This window comes from Notothenia rossii (genome assembly GCF_949606895.1).
Source record: "Notothenia rossii genome assembly, chromosome: 6".
Taxonomy (NCBI): domain Eukaryota; kingdom Metazoa; phylum Chordata; class Actinopteri; order Perciformes; family Nototheniidae; genus Notothenia; species Notothenia rossii.
In genome coordinates this window covers 37,817,893-37,838,613 of record NC_136909.1, presented here as the reverse complement: position 1 = coordinate 37,838,613, position 20,721 = coordinate 37,817,893, and the positions used below count along the sequence as shown (strand labels likewise).

The following is a 20,721-nucleotide window of genomic DNA, read 5'->3' as shown; positions in this document are numbered from 1 at the left end:
AATGTGCAGCCCTACGTAAATACAGTCCCAACCGACAGTGAAACAAGTGAGTGAACCCAGAGCACCGTGAACAGCTCTAATGAGATTGAGCCTGGCCTGCGTCCAGCCTGCAGCTCCTAATGCCTGTAATCAGTCCTGTCGCCTCAATTACAGCTCCACGTCTGCTGCCGAGAGGACACTGGACATGTCTGAGGAGGCTCAAAATAGACACAGAAACATTTTTGACGTTTATTTTATGTAAGGAGCTAGTCAGAAGTCCACAGTGGAGTTAGGACTGTCGCTGCCTGATCCATACCCGGAAACCTGATTTTGTTCTGCGCACATGAACAAATACAGCTACTTTAAATCAGCGCTTTTGTTTTACATCGTTGTTTCATTTTTAATTGAAATACGGTTTCGACAACAACATCCCAAGACGGCTTTCAGAAATAAAGTAAAGAATGAATTGAAACGGGTGCAAATAAATACAGGAATAACATATCAAAACTGACAAGAAGTTAAAATATAAGATACATTGACAAAATAACATATCGAACTGAGGGCATGATGGACGAAAAACAAAGAAAGAAAGAAAAATAAATAAATAAATTGACTTAAAAAATCTTAAATCCAATAATGTGTTTAGGGAAGCTTGAATTGTAATCACTTTATCTTGATAAGTGAAACATATCTTTAGAAATAAATATTGATAAAATATGTTTAGTGTGAATTTTAAACCACGACCAAAACCTAGTGGTCCACTTAAATTGGATTTTGGTTGAAATGTATCATAACTGATATACATTATATTATATGGAATTTTTCTCTTTATTCAAGCAATGTATTTTACCAGATTGTATTTGTTAAAGAATGCTGGAATTAGCTCCCCATTTTAGACATGCTTTAACAACACAAGTAAAATGCATTTATTTAATAAGGAAACATTTCTATTTTCATAACGACTCAAACCAAAGATAACATTATTTGTATTTAAATACCCCAAAACTGCTATACATTGCTTGGACATATGTCAATCAGTATAATGGGAAGTAGCTGTATTTGCGCTGAACAAACCCGGCATCCGGTACAGGTTGAGTGACATGGACAGAATCAAACCTGGCAACCCAATTTCAGAATGCTGTCACTGTCAGTCAATAAATAGCTCCAACTTTAACTGCTGCTAAAGCCATAATAATACCTACTTTCTAGTATCCACTCAGCTTTCGGTTACACCTGACCTCTGAGGGAAATGTGAGAAAACACATATCGAGTTTCACTTCGAAATTCCTCCTGAATACTCCCATATTTGAAACGGTGTTTCATCTCTCGGAATGTTTTTGTTTCTCGCTGCCTGGAAGAGTTCACATCCATCAGCTGTTCACGTAAACACAGAAAAGCCCACGTACTTCTCCTTTCTTTTTTTTTGATTTGGTCTTATTTTTGATGTTTGCTTTCAGGCCTAAACTGTTGTTATCAAGGATGTTGGGCTCGACTGTTTCTCAAAGCTACAATCAGCTGTTTTATTTTGACCATTTAAGTTTGCGGGCGCTCCCACACAGTCTGAAAACAACTCCTCGCTTACATGAAAGTTCTCCTGGAGCTTTATGAACATACTGTGAATGGAAATCTGCTTTTTTTTTTTAACTAAAGAAACCTCTTACATCTGAATAATTGTACAGAAAATGGTGGAGAAAAAAAAGAGAGTTTACATCACAGGCTAAAACATAACAATGAACTCCTCTGAAACCAACTGCAGCACAATGAATGGTCTTTTTTAAAGAGGACATATTATGTTAATTTTCATGTTAGTATTTGTATTTTATTCCTCTACTGTGACATGTCTCCATGCTTTAATGGTCAAAAAGCTTTTTATTTTCCTCATACTGCCTGTGCTGAAGCACCTCTTTTCACCCTCTGTCTGAAACCAGAGCCCAGTCTGCTCTGATTGGTTAGCTGGCCGGCTCTGTTGTGATTGGTCAACTGCTTGTAGATGTCCAACCCCTTAGCCCACGTACAATGTGTTGGAGCGCTAGCCAATAGAAGCGTGAGTGTTACTTAGTAAGATCAAGCAAATCCGTTAATTTGAACCACCTTGATAGCTTGTCTGGAAGTGAACTAACTCTGAAGTTAAGTTGATTTCTGTAAGTTAAGTTGGCCAGAAATGACGTGAAATTGGAAAATGAAACGAATCCATTACTGTCAACATTGTCCCACTAGCTCCTCTACTCTCATGTGGGTTCAGGCTGTGTGTGGCATCTTAAATCTCAGTGTTCTCTGCGACGCACGCTGCTCTCTGGTTAGAGCTGATTATCTGCTGTTTGTTGCCTTTGATCACAACAGCTCAGGACGTTTGTGCAGTTGACGGTTTAAACGGTTTAAAACCTACAGTATTACTGAAAAGGATTTGAGTTTAAAATCAAACAGCTCATTTTGTTTCCAGCCTTTTGTTAGTTTGTAATCCCCCCTTTAGAATTACATTTTTCACACTTTCCTGTTTATTCAGTATGTAATTTCAGTAAAAAAAAAAATGTTTTGGAAGTTTTCCACAGAACTGTTCTGAGTTTCCTTCTGCAGCTTCCTGTGTTTTATTCCTGCTGATTGTATCCCTGCAACATAAAACCCAATAGTGTTTTACTTGATCATATTTATGGAGTATGCTTCTCCATATAACGTACACACAGAAGGTGTTACATCCTCAGTCATTGAAGCACATGTTAAAGCACATGCATAAAAATAAAAATATCTCTGACTAACGTGAGAGATATTTAGATTTTGAAAATGTAAAGCAGTTAAAAAGTGCTCTATGATGTACTTGTAAATTGCTGTAGGATAACGTGTGTGTTTTGTCTGCAGCTGGTGGTGAGGCTGATGATGAGGTGTGAAGATGGAAGACCCTGAATACCTGGACCTGGATGAGATCGACTTCTCTGATGATTCAGTGGTGAGTGTGATGTAAATAGTCTAACAGGAGCCATAAGATGAGGCCCCCTCCGAAGATGAGGCCCCACACAGTCTGCGTGATCTGTGTGTAGGGAGGGGCGGCCCTGTATCTAACAAACAACAACCTCAACCCAGCATCCTACCTGAGGCCTGCACTACGAAGCAGGATTTGGGGATAGCGAGGTAACTTCAGGGTTAATTCAGTTTTCTGTCGTACAACGCTGGTTCACTTCTTACCGGGGCGGTAGATAGTAGCCATGGTAACTTATGGTGAACACCTAACCTGCTCCGGTGAAGGTATTGTTCGAGGTAAGAGATCAACTCGAATGTTAGCACCGCCTGCTGACCAATCAGAGTTCTGTGTGTGGAGTTTATAGCTATGAAGTCACATTCCAGGCTCAAGGAAACACAGATTACACTGACACATACAGGAAAGGCTAGCAATAACTCGCTGACTGTGTGAACATTCAAATAGAATATCACTGCCCATATTCAGAACTATCGGACTATTATTACATTTGCTGTAAGCAAGCTTACTTAAATATCTGCCGCAAAAAATAAGTACCCAGAGCAAAGTAATTCAGAGCATTGCGTTCAGTCAGTCTAGTCTAGTAAGTGCACAACGCCGATCTGTCACACTTATCACTCAAATCACATAATCAATCACATCATAATATTTCCATATCTGTTTCAGCTTCTTGAGCCGTATCTGGCAGTATGCAACAATGAAAGTTGTTGCATACTGTATACAGAAGTGTTATTTATAACAACACATTAATTAGAAGAAACACTCAAATGAAATTAAAGTCTTATCAACTCATGTCTTAGATGGGGCAGTGATATCATAAACCTGTTAATTTACGCATCAAACAGTCTGTAGTTTTTTTTTCCTGAAAAATATTTACTCCTTCAGTATTCCGTGACGTCCCTGAAGAGCCTCCCAGAATTATCCAGAAGGAGTGATGGCCCAGCCGAGGAGAGACCAGGTAGCTAAATATTATAAAATCAAAGCTTTGTTACGTTTTTACTATTCTTTTAACTAAAACTGTGTTGTGGAATTGCATCTACTGAGTGTACTGTTGGTGAAATTGTTTAAAATGTAAAACCTGAGGGGTGCAGTATGAAGCAGGATTAGCGGGAAGATAGAAGCATGGCATTAATCCAATATTGGGAGTCAAGACGCTTTTTTACATTCCACTGATCTCTTATCATGTTCCCTCCTCCTGTAGCTCCAGCCATCAACTGGAGTCGCAGCGTTTCCTCCCTCAGCAGCGGGGGAATCAAACCCACGGGGCTCGCTGAGGTCCACAGTAAGTTCCGGCCAGTGAAGAGGGTCTCTCCTCTCAAACACCAACCAGAGACCAGCTACTGCGACTCAGAGGGGAAAGTCCAGAGCCAGGGTCTGGGCGAGGCGGGGGAGGCCAGTAAGGATGACCCCAACTCTGACAAACCCACCCACGCCTCCACCTCCTCTGAGGGTCCGGGGGGGAAGGCGGACGGCGGCAGCGGGGGAGTGGTCGGAGGGAACAACCCCCAGGCTCTATTCGGGGAGCTGGAGCACTATGACCTGGACATGGATGAGATCCTGGACGTGCCGTACATCAAGTCCAGTCAGCAGATGTCCACACTGCCTCGCGTCCCCCACGACAAGCGCTCGGTGACGGGGAGCAACCTGGGCGGATGCACCCTGGGCGGAGGCACCCTGGAGAGGACCCGGGGAGGGCGGCTGAAGAGTTCCACTTTACCCCACAATGAGCCTCTGAGTCTGGGCAGCAGCTCACAAACTCCGGTACTTCTAAATTAAACTTTCATACTTTTCATGCTTCCAATTTCGTAATAATATTAGGCAAGGCAAGGCAAGTTTATTTATATAGCACTTTTCAACACAAGGCAATTCAAAGTGCTTTACAAAAAAGCCAGTGTAAAGACTTCAGAACAGGAGTGATGTGATCCACTTTCTTAGTGTCAGTGAGGACTCGAGCAGCGGCGTTCTGAATTAGCTGAAGCTTTCTAATAGATTTTTTAGTGAGACCTGTGAAGACACCATTGCAGTCGTCGAGTCTACTGAAGATAAATGCATGGACAAGTTTTTCCAAATCCTGCTGTGACATCAGTCTTTTAATCCTAGATATGTTCTTAGGTGATAGTAAGCTGATTTAGTAACTGTTTTAATGTGACTGTTGAAACTCAGGTCAGAGTCCATGACTACACCTAGATTTCTGGCTTTATCTGTTGTTTTGAACTTTGCAGACTGAAGCTCAGCGCTAACTTTTATACGTCCTGTCTTGGCTCAAAAACCATTACCTCAGTTTTGTCTTTGTTTAATTGGAGAAAGTTCTGACAAATAAAGTCATTGATTTGTTCAATGGCTTCCCTATCCTAACCCTCACCCTATCCTAAGTCTCAAACTATGGCATGTTGGGTTCTTCAATTTGGAAAAACGAAATTAATTTGTTTTGATCTGTCAACATAGTAAAGAAAAACATCTGGGTTTGTTAAAGAAGATAAGCCTGCATAATACCCAGAGTTCTTTCTTGAACTGAAAACCCAGAGCTAACGGCTACAGCGACTTACAACTGACATATTATGGTAGGAAGCTGCTTTTCTAGCTGACCTGATTCTGGCCTCCAACTCTGTAACTAAACTACACTTAAACAATTACTTTAACCAGTAATGGTGGCAGGGAAGTAACCAATCATGAGACACACCAAGGAGTAGAGAGCAGCAAAAGAAGAGAAATGCGCCACCGCTTACTGCTCAGCTATAGTAGCTAACATTAGCCAAGCTTAAATGAGTGTAAACCACTGTGGATTTAACAAGAGTCTTTATGACAAGGGAAGTGCTTGAGCAGTATTACTGTGTGAGTAGATGAATAACAGTTATTAAGTTGCTGTGATCAACAATTTAACATAATTAACCAAATGAAGCTCAAATACGCTACCAGCAACACCGAAAAGCAGGAAAACTGTTTCATTTATAAAAGATAATTAGATATGAAATGTAATAGCGCACGCACGGTGAGTAACACCAAATGTAAACATGTTTGTTTACACTGAAATCCAATAGTGCTGCTTATAACCTTTTATCTACTAAACCAGCTTTCTTTTAAAGGCTTCTGTTTCAGAATGTAATGTGGGCTTTATGAATGAATGATGTAATCAGCTGTTCATTTACATGTTTGCTGCAGTATTGTGTCCTATCTCCGGTGAAGTGGTCCGACCTCAGGAAGTCCAAGTCGATAGATCCAGACCTCCACAGCCTCCACCGCCCCCCCGCTGGAGGAGGCTACCAGTCGGAGCTGCTCTCCTCCGGGATCCTCAGCTGCTCCTCCTCCCTCTCTTCTTTCTCCGATGCAGGTACGGCCTAAACACACTGTCAACCTTTATTCTTCCTTCTGGTTCACCCTTCATTGATGAATAAACCCCCCATAGGGATGTGTAAGTATTCTCGTGATACTGACCATTTAAATTATTATTACATTTAAGGGCAATGTGATTGAGTCTGTATCTTCATATTAATATTAATTAGAATTCTCTTCACACATTCAGCAACCTGTGAAGAAGTTGAGGCTGAGTTTTTATTTCAGAAATAAGTCTCCACTTTGATGCAAAAGCCATTGCTACATTTATGTATTTGATTGACTAAGGTAATGTTTAATAAATGCATGCATCTTCTCAAAGACTTCACTGCTTTGCTATGGGCCAGGGCTCGTCAGTTAGCATGCTAAACTTAGAACATATTTATGCAACACAATAGAGTGGTGCGCTGATGACGTATTTTTGTGCTCCAAACCAGCTGTTAGCATTGCAAGGTCTCTCTCGACTAAAAGCACATGGGATTTTATCAGTGGTGAACCGTCAGGGCCTTCAAGGTATTCAGAGGATACCCTGGAACACTCCGATAAAACAAACTTAATTATATAAATAAAATGTAAATAAAATGAATAAGAGAGTCGTATCTGTGTTGTTGATCTGTAATATTACAGTGTTACGTTGATTTGTTTGTCCTTCTCGGACCATACACTACGCGTTTGAGTGGTTTTGTATTAGAAAAGAAATGCAACCAATCAGATCTTGTTCTGGTTCTCTTGGTAGAATATCCTTCAACCAAGGTATTCTATATCCTTGATCGAAGGCCCTGGCCCAGAGCCCTGGCCGTTGCACTGAATGAGAGCGTACGTTTGGACTGACAGTTTGATCAACCAATCATATATTGAATTGTAGCCAATGGGCGTATTCTTTCAGAGTTTCCCTCGGTTTCAGGGTAGACACGATTCGCCATAGGATTTTATTATTGGATTTTGGAATGTTGCTAGATCTGAGGCAAACACACATTTATTATACTTCCATGTTTTGTTCAGCAGGATAATCTCCAAATATTTACACCACTTTGAGATTCTTTAAGGGGCAATACAACGCTAGGCTATAAACAAACTACACATGATTGCATGACTGCATGACACCATCTCTAAATTAAAGGTGGACTCATGTCGGCGTGATGGTGTTCAGTCGTCCTATTTAGTCACTTGTTAGCAAGCACTGTTTTTATGACACATAGAACTCCGGACATTCACAAGGTTGTGCTAACCACAGACCTTATTTCATGCGTCTCGCCAAAAACATGTTTAAAAAAACTTGGAGCAAAATGTTATCCATTCTACCATGCTAACTAATTTCTAGGTTGTAGGGCTTATTTCTGCAACACAATAACAACACGTATTTACCTAGCATCAACACAGTGACCTCTTCACAGCTTGTTTATAAGGTTTTTATTTCAATCTTTCCACATTTTAAACATTGCATCTGAAAGCTTTTCCTGGTAAAATCCGTTTTAAATAAAATAATTTGATGTTTGAAAAATCTTTTCCAGACAAGCTGTTGTCTGCGCGGGTCTACCCAGACTCCCAGAGCCAGAGACAGAGCGTAGATCCTCCAGGTGGGGGCCCGGGGATGATGTTCCCCCTGCCAGGGTGCAGCGTGGGCCGGCAGGACGCCTCCAGCGGGGGGCCAAGGGGGTTCGGAGGAGGTGGAGGAGCAGGAGCAGGAGGCGAGGTGGACGAGGAGACCAAGAAGAACCAGAACATCATCAACATCGTCAGAGAGGGACAGATGTCTCTGCTGGTGAGTGGCTGCTCATACTAAAACAAATATTTCCTCTATCATTTGAAAGCCACATTGAAAGTACTATAGTTGGTGGAGGGGGGGGGGGGGGGGGGGTGGGGGGGGTACTCTGAACATCTCAGGTGGTGTGCACATCAAAACACTGGATCCAGGAGGCCGTTTAGCAGCAGTCGATCAGGTGGTTTGTGGATGATTTTCTCTAATTAAAAGTATATTGGCACCTTATTAGAGATCTTACAATATCAACTAAAATATTAATCCTAAATAAAGTAGAATGTTATACTAACATAATATAATGCATCCTCAGGAGTAAACTGCTCCCTTTTCCTTCAACATAGGTGAAAATCAAAAAAAGATCTCGCAGGTAGATTTAACAGATAAACCAAACTGTAAACTAAACTCCATGTGCAAACTCACAGTGGTTTGTTCTGCCTGCAGTCTCTGGAGGGGAAGACGGCAGTGACAGGCCTAAAGGGCGGAATTTAGAAGCTTGGGTAGGGGAGTGGTCTACACTTGATTGACACGAGTGATTGAGGCCAGGCCCGGCTCCAGGATGAAATGACTGAGGGGGCTGTTAAAAAATCAGAGGGGGCGATCTTTTTTTCACAACAACAAAAAATACTGGCAATGTAATGAATTTACACACCAAGCTTTTTTCCTTCTCACTGCTCTACAATCTCTTTGCTTCTTTATTTTTATTCTGGATTTACCCCTCTCATTCTGTTCTTTTCCTCTGATCTTTAATAACAGATAGTAGATAGTTGATAGATAGATGGCTGCACTTTGGTTAACAGACTAACATTGATTTCCTCAATTTATAAATGGACAGGCTCTGTAATTATACCATAACCTTTTCTCCTCTATTCCTTAACTCGTCTTCCTATACAGATTTACTTACTTACTACCTACTCTAGTCAGGTCAGGATTAAAGAAAAATTATTACCAGGATTGAATGTTCAAATCAAGGCCTAAAACCTGGCCTTTCATAAGAAAGTGACTAATATATAAACCAAATGTAATATTGGATAAAATACTACACCAAATGGGCAGACACAGATTAAAAATACAAATAAAGTCCCCTGGTTTGTCTCGAGAGCAGGCCTATTCAAATGGCGGCCCGTGGGCCAGATGCCCAGCCTCCCGTAGCCAAATTCCTACACTAGTACAGACCATGAACGCAACACTCCGCGTTGCATACGGTTGCATAGAAACCATCAAACCACAACGCAGCACGTTTTTTGAAAGTGCATCTAGTGGTGCTAGTAACGGTGGTCCTATGATAGCAACTCTAAAACATGTCTCTCTCAACTCTGAAGCGTAAACAGAGACAAAACGGTCATTGATCTTGTGGAGCAGATCCAAGTCAAGCTGGACCTTTTCGCGACCGACTTGAGCACGGGTTGGATGCTGCATTTTCCGACGCTCCCCAAACACATCACATCTCCGGCACAAATCACGGATGTGATGACAGATTTCATTGCGAGGTTGAAAGAGAACTTTGCCGGTCGATTGGATGGACTTGCTCTGCCCACAGAGGTGATGGGCTTTGCCAGAGACCCCTTCACTGTTGCAATAGAGGGGGACGTATCAACCAGAGCAAAGGAAGTGATCCCCTGCATCGACAAGGGGAAATATACACTGGAACTTATTGACATGCATTCATCCGTAACCATGGCACAAGCGCAGCGCACTAACGGGCCAGCGAAGTTTTGGAGTGATGTCAAAAAACAGCAGTTCCCTAACGTTCAGAAAGTAGCGATCTGTGTGCTCAGTATGTTTGGATCAACATACACATGTGAATCAAGCTTTTCACACATGAACTCAATCAAAAGTAGCACTCGCTGCTCCCTGACTGACAGCACTCTCCACCAATGTCTTAGGATTGCATTGACATCCTATGAGCCAAAAATCACTGCTCTTGTTCAAAACAAAAAATGTCCCTTCTCCCATTGAGAAAGTCAGCGATGACAAATCACAAATGAGGTGATAGTAAGCACCTAGTTTACTATAGTAGACGTGTAGTGTAGTATTCATTCATATAGTTACCCGTATCCCGTGTTATGGGTTTGTGCACTGAAGGGTTTGACAGTTATTTCTGTATTCATTTAAATGCACTTTGTAATGTGTCTGGGTCAAATGTGACCAAAACGTATGATTTTTTAGCTATTACTTGAAAAGTGAAAAAATAGTATTGCTACAGTACTACCTCTTTGTGTTGCATTGGAGCTCTTTAGCTGTTTTTTTTGTATGTGAGGACATTTATTAAGACTGCTATTATTGTATTCAGTAAATGCACTTTGTGATGTGCCTGGTTCAAAAAATATTTGACTTCTAAAGCAAACAAATGTAATGTTACAACTGTGCACTTTTTTCAGATTCTGTTAAATGAATGCTAATTTGTTGTGTTTTTATGCACTTTTTGACGTACCTTTGTTACAGTAGATGAATAATGAAGAAAAATTGCATGTTTTTAATCGCAGTAATATGTGTTGGTTTAAAATGTGTCACTACCCGCTTTTTACAGGCCGCTGAATGTCTGGCCCAGCTGAATTTTGTAGTTATAAAATCTGACCCGACTGAATGTGTAATTGAATAGTCCTGCTCTGGAGTCTAACCGCGATGAGAAAAATCAAATCAGTGTTCCAAAATCCGTCACTAGATGTCGCTCATTGTAACAATATGGTTTATATAATACACAACATATTATTATTATTATTATTATTATTATTATTATTATTATTATAGTAAAAGGGCTCGCTTTGGCAACAACCTGATCCATACAGACAGCCCTAAATAATAACAAGTAACCATCATGTGTGGTTCTATGGGTGCTATCTGTAGTTGTCTGTCTTATTTGTTGTTGATTTCATATTGTTTTCACAGAGCTGTGAAAATGAATGTCTCCCTGGGGACAATACATCTAAACTAATTTAATATTCAATCCCACACATGACGATTGAGAACATAAATTCGTAACTTACCTCGTTTAAAGCACTTTTGTTGTAATACTACGGATTTAGTTGACACTACTAGCCGAGTTTCTTTTGTCCAATATTTCGCGGGCAGGACATTGAATTCAAAGTAGAAGAAGAAGTAGGTAGAAGAAGAAGTAGTAGAAGAAGAAATACGCGAACGCTACAAAAGGCACAACACTCACTCTGTTTTTACTGACGACATGTAACATTTTATTTCACCTTGCTCTGTTTTTTAACACACGTTCAAAAACTGGAACATTTTCGGGAGTTTCAACTGCGTACCGGCCACCAAAAACGTGGACTTTGCCAGGAAAACGGGGACGGTTTGGTCACCCATCCGACTGTGTTTACAGCTAAGCACACACGCTAACATTAAGACTACAAGCTCACTTGGGGTAGAGGCTTTTTTACACGTTGCTTGACTACCTGCCCACATATCTGATCCAAACATAGTAACGTGTATTGGGGAAGATAATTATTTAAAGTTATTATTTAATAATTGTGACATTTATTGTACTTTTTGATGGACGAATGATGAGGGGGCAAAGAATACAACTGAGGGGGCAATGCCCCCTTTTGCCCCCTCGTGGCGCCGGGCCCGATTGAGGCAGAGAGGAGACTTGAGGTTCATCCCAATGTCCCTCCTCGTCTCCTCTCTCCTCCAGAACTTGACTCGGAAGAATATAGGGACACGCCATATTGAAGGATGTCCCGATTGCTTAAATGCACACGGAGGAGTCGAGGAGGGAGGATGGAGGAGGCTTTCAGACGAGAGAATTTACACGAGTGCAGAAGTGTGTTTGCTACTCGCTCACCAAACTCCGCCCCCAGCTCCACAGCGGGCTGTTAAAGGATGATCTGTCATTAAATGTTCGAAGTAGTGACTTGAAGTAGTCCAATACAACCTGTAAAGCGAGTGAGAGATGCGTCTTACAGGGGCGGAGCTAAGATGCAAGGAAGAGACGCAAGTGAGGGAAAGGCGGGGGCCAAATAAGTGATTGGGAACCTTTGGGATTTGTAACACACATTCTTACCCCCTTTTTCTTTCTCCTCCTCTACATCTACCTCCCCCTGCAGCCTCACCTGGCGGCGGACAACCTGGAGCTGATCCGAGACGAGGAAGGGAACAACCTGCTGCACGTCTCCGCCTGCCAGGGTCACGCTGACTGTCTGCAGCATCTCACCTCTCTGATGGGGGAGGACAGCCTCAACGAGCGCAACAACCAGCAGCTCACCCCGGCTGGTCTGGGAGTCAAAGTCAGTGTGTGTGTGTGGGTGTGTGTGTGAACGTCAGACCTAAAAGTTTGTGTTTACTCACAAATACAGGTGTTGGCTTTAAGATGCAGTGTTCAGCAGACATATTTAGGTAGTTATAGCTTTTTTTATGAAGTAATTCCTTTAGAAGAAACAAAGCAGTTTGAATGTTTTATGAACTATTAAGAAAGATTAGCTCAGTAACACACTGAAATGTTGGTTTATTGTATTTTTCTGACCATTTCGCATAATAAAGGGGTGCAGAAAGGAATCTTAAAATGCGGAAATAACATTTGATCGGTCTACAAATATAAGTCATCCGTGCACACTTTATTATCAAAAGTAAACTTAAGAAAATATTTTTGAATCAATTCACAACCTAGAAAATAGCCATTTTAAACCTTTCTCTCTATTACAATAGAACCCAAATAAAAATGCTGATGGACAGAAATCTTACACATCAAAGTTGTGTCAAGCATTCTTGTGTGATTGTTAAAAAAAAACCCAACTGTTATAACATTTTTTGTGCAGGATAAATGTTTCAACCGTATTTCTCGTGCTTATCATAAAATGGCAAAAATCTGCCTAATTTTCTCTACATGGTGGTAATAACAACAACAACTTTAACATCAACTAAGAACGTTGACACTTTGTCTCTGGAAAGAACACCATTCCTCCCGAGCATGTCCTGTTATGTTTGCCCTGCTGTGGAAACTGGGTTTTTGATTGGCTGCCAGAAAGGAAGTGTGTTATCTGGAGACAAGCTGGCAGCTGAGCCCTGATTGGCTCTTATCAAAAAGTTGCTTGTTTATTGAGTCAGATAATGTGATGACGGATTCAAAACCACCTGGTCCTTACTGAAATGTGTGTGTGTGTGTGTGTGTGTGTGTGTGTGTGTGTGTGTGTGTGTGTGTGTGTGTGTGTGTGTGTGTGTGTGTGTGTGTGTGTGTGTGTGTGTGTGTGTGTGTGTGTGTGTGTGTGTGTGTGTGTGTGTGTGTGTGTGTGTGTGTGTGTGTGTGTGTGTGTGTGTGTGTGTGTGTGTGTGTGTGTGTGTGTGTGTGTGTGTGTGTGTGTGTGTGTGTGTGTGTGTGTGTGTGTGTCAGAACGGTCATCTGGAGTGTGTGAGGTGGATGGTGAGTGAGACGGAGGCCATCGCCGAGCTGAGCTGCACCAGAGAACATCCCAGTCTAATCCACTACTCTGCTCGATACGGACAGGTAACACAGAAATACACATTCACATGAATATATACGCAAGCTAGAGTATCCACCGCCCATTAAAACAATCTGGAAAGCCTTAAAAATATAGCGTCTGAAAAGTGTCACCATCAGGACATCATGCAGTTAAACATCATCCATTTGAGTCTGTGGCTGCTTTTACATTTTTAAAGTAGCTCTGTTGTTATTCGCCTATTTAGTGCGGTTAGCATTTTCATTTAGCATGAATAAAATGTAATACTATTAAATCCACCAATACGGCCATGATGGTTTGATGACCTGAACCTCCCTACAGAGATCGTTAAAGATCCATTTTATCGTATCATTGAGTTTGTAGACTACACAAATAAAAAAAACATTAAAGGGGCCCTGTTGTACTTTTTGGGTTTTTCCCTTTCCTGTAGTGTGTTCTCTAGGTTTTTGTGCATGTTAACGGTCTGCAAAGGCTACAATCCCTGTGTTCCCTCCAGAGGGAGTTTCTCTCCCACACACTCCCCCCCCGGCCTGAAACATCTCCATTTGACTTCTTTGTTTACTTCAGTACAGTGCTTGAATTGGAATAAAAAAGGTGCCAGTACTCTCAATCAGCAACTGTTTCAAGCCAATTTATTTATACAGACCAAAAACAAGTATTTGGCTCAAAGTCATAGTATACCCTATAATGCTGGTGGGTTTGTCTCTTTACTGTATATTTTAGAAAGGCTCACTGTACTTAAATAAAATGGGGAAGTGGACCTGACACCCTCTAGGGGGGTCCGGGGACATGCTCCCCCGGGATTTTTTTTTTTTTAAATATTGAAGTTAGATGCATCAATCTGGTGCATTTTGAGAGCAAAATGAAGAGATATATGGATACCTCTCAACATCCATAATGAAACAACTGTAAACAGATTTACTTTTTCTTTATGGATATAAAAGAAAGTAAAGCCTGACTCCTACTGGCGGCTGGTTAAATGACTCCTTGTCCCTGAGTACACTCACCATCTTTCAGCAGGAAAGGAGAGAGGGAATCCTTGTCCGGCGACAACCGCTGTCTTTTCGCACTATTATTAAGCCACGCTAACATTTTCGAAATGCTAACGTTATGTGATGTCTTTTCTGCTCTAGTTTATCGCTGCGGCGTGTCAAAGATGCGTCATGAGATAGGACATGAGACGCGTCATGAGATGCGTCATGAGATGCGTCATGAGATGCGTCATGAGATGCCGCCGGCAGCATCTCATGACGCATCTAGGTACGCTGGGCGTATTTGTTGTCATGCGTCATGACGGCGGCTGAGTACCAGCATTTTACTGAGTACCGGCACCTTGCCAGTACTCAGTAAGAAGTGCTGGTACCACATGGGCAAAAATCAGAAGTGCCGGTACTACGTACCGTTGAGTACCGGCCCAATTCAAGCACTGCTTCTGTAACATAATGACATCACTATGTTCAACACATTGTACATGATAGCGGTTGAACAACCTAACTACTAGTTCCCTACATTTGGTTATGCATGCTATTTTATATCAAGCACCTAAATTGTTTTTGAAGTAGTGCTGTCAATTGCAAAAATATAATTGCATTAATCCCAATAAAAATCTATGATTAATCACAAGTTTAAATACTAGTATTAACTTGTTTTTTGGGGTGAGATAAAACAAATACACGTGTCATGTTGTAATAAGAAAGGCATGACAAACTGAGAGTTTCTTTTTTACTTTATTATAACATGATCACATCACACATCAATCAATCAATCCAGTGATGGTAAACGGAACAGTGCCATATTTTGTTGATGTTGACATTTGGATGGTTTATTTGCAAATATGAGTGTGTTTTTTTGACCTAGGAGTAATGGGTCTCTGTTTCTTTCTCTGTTCTGTCTCCAGGAGAAAGTGTTGCTGTGGCTGCTTCAGTTCATGCAGGAGCAGGCCATCTCTCTGGACGAAGTGGACCAGCACGGGAACAGTGCGGTCCATGTGGCCGCTCAGTACGGACACCTCACCTGCATACAGGTGGGAGCTGCTACAAACACACCACTAATACCAACTTAACCCGTTTCTGTCTTCCAAAGTACTTCATTAAAAGTGTAGGAATACTCTGTTACAAGTAAAAGTCCTGCATTTATGTTACTCAAGTAAAAGTAGAAAACTATAAATATACTGAAAGTAACAACAGTAAAAGTAGTCATTGTGCAGATTGGTCCATTTCAGAATAATAGATATGATATGTTTTATAATGATTGATAATGAAAGTGTTCTCAAAGCTGCTAAAGGTGCAGCTAGTTTGAATGACTTTGTATACTGCAGGGGAGCTTGTGAATTTACTCCAGGTGGAACTAAAGTCTGATTTAACACTTGATTATATTTCAAACCGGAGAGACGTGATGTATGGGATACATATTTATTGTTACACGTCATATGAATGACACTGGTGGTGGTGATAAGTAGGTGTGACCGCTCTCAAGGAGGAAGGTTTAGCTTTGTCCTGGAGGAGACGGGAGGCGAGAGTGGTGGAGGAGGGTTGCGTGTGGTCACCTGAAATGACAGCTGACAGGGAGGAAGAGCAGGCATTTAAGGAATTGAACGTGTGCAGCAATTGGCTGCTGAGGGGTGACGCCCACGCATTTAATGAGGGGGGGAGAGAGCGACGTGTAAATGACTCATTGTTAGGTCTTCCTTATTGAACTTGCGCTAAAGCTTTCATTTCAAACCGGAGAGACGTGATGTATGGAATACATGTTTATTGTTACACGTCATATGAATGAAATGATTGCCATGATAATACAACAGGAGAATGGAATGGTGTTTGGCGATTAGGCCCCGGTTTGCAGGATAATCATTCAGGAGGGAAAGAACCGCTCCGATGAAATCCCCAAAACCAGTGAAGTATAGAATACTGGGATGTAATGAGTTTCTTACCTTGTGGGCTGACTGCGGTGATCTATGGATGAAATGAGAGAATTATACGGGGACAGAGAAGACAGTTATTGACTAGCGTAGGACTAGATTGGGATAAGCATGGATGGACGCGTCCTGGCTCACAAGCCTTTGACCCTTCCGGCAAACATGAAAATAAAATGCGTGGATGTCACATCCTGGCTCACGAGCCTGGGACCCTTCCGGTCAAATATGAAAATAAAATGCGTGGATGTCGTATCCTGGCTCGCACGAGCCTGGGACCCTTCCGGTCAAATGATGGTTGACATGGAATGTGACCTGAAATGAAACATGTGACACGACATGACCTGCAAGAGTAAACTTGCCTGTGGTCTTTAAATTGAATGATACAATTAGAATTCGGATAGAAACAAGACAATGATATGTGAGCTGATATGCTAATGACGCCACCACCAGTTATATGCATATTTCCCCCAAAACGAAGAATGTGCAGTGCATGTCCTTTAAGTTTTTTTTTTTGATGAATACTTACTACTAGGATGCATAATTACCCGGTTTAGGGTTAGAGAGATCTTTGGATGGCCAGCACAGCGCTGATGTCCGGGCGAGTGTAGGATGTGAAGGCAGAGGAGGACCGCCGTCCAGTTGTTGTGGGGAAGAGGAAGAATACCTTGATTGGCGGCAGGGTTGCTGCACCTATCCTGAACGAAGCCCTGGAATGCTATTAGACACCACCACCAGTTATATGCATGTTTACCATAAGTAAACTGGAGAGATCTTGGATTGCCGGCACGAGCCGATGCCCGGGCGAAGAGGGCGATGTAGACAATGTAATGCAGCTGTTAGCCTGAGTACAGTGATGCATGAATATCATAACCTGGCTTATCGCAAGCCATGTGCGCATGAAACCAAAATATAAATGAAGTGCAATATGCGCAGCATAAAATGATGTACGCTTAGGAAAATACTGAAACATGACCCGTGATATAGGACTAGCTTAATTAGCAGATGAATTACGCCACGGTGAGACATAGATGCTGATATGCTTGATTGGGTGATTAAGACTGTCTTCTATCATCTTACATGAAGTTCTCTTTCTCCCTGAAAGAAACCCCCCAAAACCAACGGATGGGCAGCATCCGTGACTGTGTGAAGCTTGAAACTGCGGTACTAACTGAGCATTGTGACGGGTAGTAGTTACCCGAACTACATAACTCCATGCTGTAACACGTTACACCCAACACTGCCTGGAACTCACCTTAACCCTGAACTAAAGGCAGCAATGCATATAACGAACATCTCGTGAATTTGTTGCAAACTGCCTCTTGCCAGCGCTACCTTGACGCCTGTTTTAGCGGTGAGGCGCAGGGAAAGGAGGCGAGCCTGCTGTGGACTGTACCTGCTTGCCGCCTATGACGCACTTAGTGTCCAGTGCTGGCTACTGAGCCGGGAGGATAAGTAGCTTCATGGGATGTAGCTTGAGCCCTGCCTGCCTGCAAGAGGGGTTGTGGTTAAAGCCAGAAGTGGGTGAAGCTTCGCAAGCGATGAGGGCCCGTTCCGCGTGAAGGCCGGAAGCGCCGCATTTGAGCGGCCCTGATGCCAGTGATGCCCTCTCGAGAGACTGAAGGCGTGCGTCAATTGTTTGCCTGAAGTAGCCCTTCCCATTAAGCCAGAGGAACTTCCGTGGAGCCCAATACCCTTGTCTTTTCCTCCCGCGTCCGGGTTTGCGGGGTGGCCGGCTGGAACAGCTAGCCGACTGGGGAACGCCGCCTGTAGCTTAAACCGCAAGACTGCGGAGCTGATGAATATATACCTGAAGCTGGGACGAAGCCCTGCTGCTGCTTGCGCGTGGTCACCTGAAATGACAGCTGACAGGAAGGAAGAGCAGGCATTTAAGGAATTTAACGTGTGCAGCAATTGGCTGCTGAGGGGTGACGCCCACGCATTTAATGAGGGGGGAGAGAGCGATAGTGACGTGTAAGTGACTCATTGTTAGGTCTTCCTTATTGAACTTGCGCTAAAGCTTTCATTTCACATCATTCATCCACATCTGTAAAGTAACTAAAGCTATTAAATACATGTAGTGAAGCAAAAGTACACAGTTCACCTCTGAATCTGATATGGGCCATACTGAAAAATTTGTACTTTTACTGTAGTATTTATAGTTTTACTCAAGCAAAATATCTGAGTACTTCTTCCACCTTTGTGTATAGTACATAGAGGAACAACATAATGTTTCCTCTTCTCCCCGAGGTACTTTTACTGACATTTAGATTAAAGCAAACATCAAACTGCACATAAGGTGTGATGCGAAACAAGATACAATATGTACTAAAGTAATCATTCAATGACGTTTTCTGGTGAAGCACTAATACAGCTGAGCTAAAGAGTGTGTAACCTGCAACTCAATAATAGAGAACATGGTTTAACACACCAGTTGTTATTTGTTCAGTATTTAAACAATGAAGATTTCAGCATATGTTCTCAATCTTTATTTGTCCTGGCTCTGCTCCGACTAATGACCTAACACTTGTATTATTTAATGTGTATTACAAAACACAGCTCATGTTCCTCTGTGTTTTTACTCCCTGCTGTAGGCGGATGTTATCAGTCTTGTCTGCTTCCTGTTGGCTAGCTGGACCGACAATCAAAACACTGATAGTTAATGATCTGTTTGATACAATAGCTGCTTTTTCTCAGCAGAAGCAAGTAGATCATTCCTGTGGGAGTGTTATACTATGCATAGGCAACAGTGCTGATAAAAGAACTCGACATGTAATTAATGTTTCTAATTTAAAATCCTGACAGCATTTCTGTAGTATTGCCAAGTAAATGTGTGTGTGTGTGTGTGTTTAGACCCTGGTGGAGTACGGCTCCAACGTGACGTTCCAGAACCAGCAGGGGGAGCGGGCCTCCCAGAGTGCCGAGCGGCAGGGACACACCACCTGCGCTCGCTACCTGGTCGTCGTGGAAACATGCATGTCGTTGGCATCGCAGGTTGTTAAGCTCACCAAACAGCTCAATGAGTAAGAGATTGTTTCTCAGTTTTTGTTATTCTTACACTAATAATCTTCAACACTATAGTTGTTTAAACATTGTCTTCATATCTGCCTTAAAATGCTTTGAATGTATTTACCTAAAGGAGTAGGTTTTTGTACTTTATTCAGCAGGTTTGGATAATCATGAATGCAGTCATTTTAACCAACGAGATGACTCATTGAACTTGTGTTTTAGAATTTCCTGCAGGAATTTAGTTTGCAGAATATTGGCAGACTCACCAAGAAGATTAACTTCTACAAACAACATGGCCTACTGCTGTGTGTGTGTATTCTCAGCCCATTCAAGAAAGCCCCATTTCCTCCACAAAGAAAGTTAGGCAGATAGGCTGTTTGCCGCTCTGGTTTGCTGTAAAAATGTAAACTGGTTTGATTTCATGAAAACTTGCTGAACAGGCATTTGCAAGATGATAAGTCGACTGATTACAAGCTAATTTCGAACAGAGACTAAAAAAAATCCATAAATGAAACCTCTGTGACATCAACAATACGTTTCTGAACAGCGAAGCTCAAAGTGGGGAATCCGGCTGTTGCCATCTTGGGAGTGACAACACGGTTTACCTCCAAATCCACAAATGGGCGGGAGTTGGCGCGGGCCTGGGTGGTTCAACAGGAGCACCTACCTGTCTTTAAACCTGGACATAGTAAAAATGGATGTAAACATGTTTATATCTGCTGTAAAGTTGGATATTTTAAGTGGGAGTATATGGTATGGTAGTCATATCATTGACTCCCTTTTAGAGCCAGCTTTCTGTAAACTGCAGTTTTTAAACCTTCCGAAAGCTAAATCTTTGTCATATGGACCCAGATGGATTCCGTGATTGCATTTCAGCCAATGCGTTTTACCTCTTTTGCTCTCCAAACATACTGCTTACATGCATTCAACCAAGTACTGCAGTCTGTTGCCCACAGATTCTTCAAGTAAAGGTAGTTTTTTAAGAGATGAATTCAGCGTTAACCCTGTTGTGTGTATGTGTTTGTCATGTAGACAGGCAACAGACAGGATCACTCTACAGAAACAACTGCAGGGACTGATGGACCCCAACAAGACAGAGGGTTCACCTTCAAGATCACCCAGGTAACACACACACACACACACACACACACACACACACACACACACACACACACACACACACACACACACACACACACACACACACACACACACACACACACACACACACACACACACACACACACACACACACACACACACACACACACACACACACACACACACACACACACACACACACACACACACACACACACACACAAGGATGTCAAGGGAGCGA

General features: G+C 42.2%; 1 protein-coding gene across 2 annotated transcripts in view; it reads left to right on the top strand.

The window, feature by feature from the left end:
* sncaip (synuclein, alpha interacting protein) overlaps positions 1–20,721 on the top strand; it is a 28,519-nt gene that overhangs the window by 2,645 nt on the left and 5,153 nt on the right. For both annotated transcript variants that reach the window (XM_079686829.1, XM_079686828.1), the window contains exons 3-12: positions 2,833–2,920; positions 3,833–3,905; positions 4,149–4,708; positions 6,107–6,275; positions 7,789–8,039; positions 12,092–12,271; positions 13,372–13,485; positions 15,357–15,482; positions 19,224–19,393; positions 20,412–20,501. In XM_079686829.1, the coding sequence (XP_079542955.1) occupies positions 2,864–2,920; positions 3,833–3,905; positions 4,149–4,708; positions 6,107–6,275; positions 7,789–8,039; positions 12,092–12,271; positions 13,372–13,485; positions 15,357–15,482; positions 19,224–19,393; positions 20,412–20,501 (1,790 nt within the window). In that variant the 5' untranslated portion in view covers positions 2,833–2,863. The remainder of the gene's footprint in view (positions 1–2,832; positions 2,921–3,832; positions 3,906–4,148; positions 4,709–6,106; positions 6,276–7,788; positions 8,040–12,091; positions 12,272–13,371; positions 13,486–15,356; positions 15,483–19,223; positions 19,394–20,411; positions 20,502–20,721) is intronic.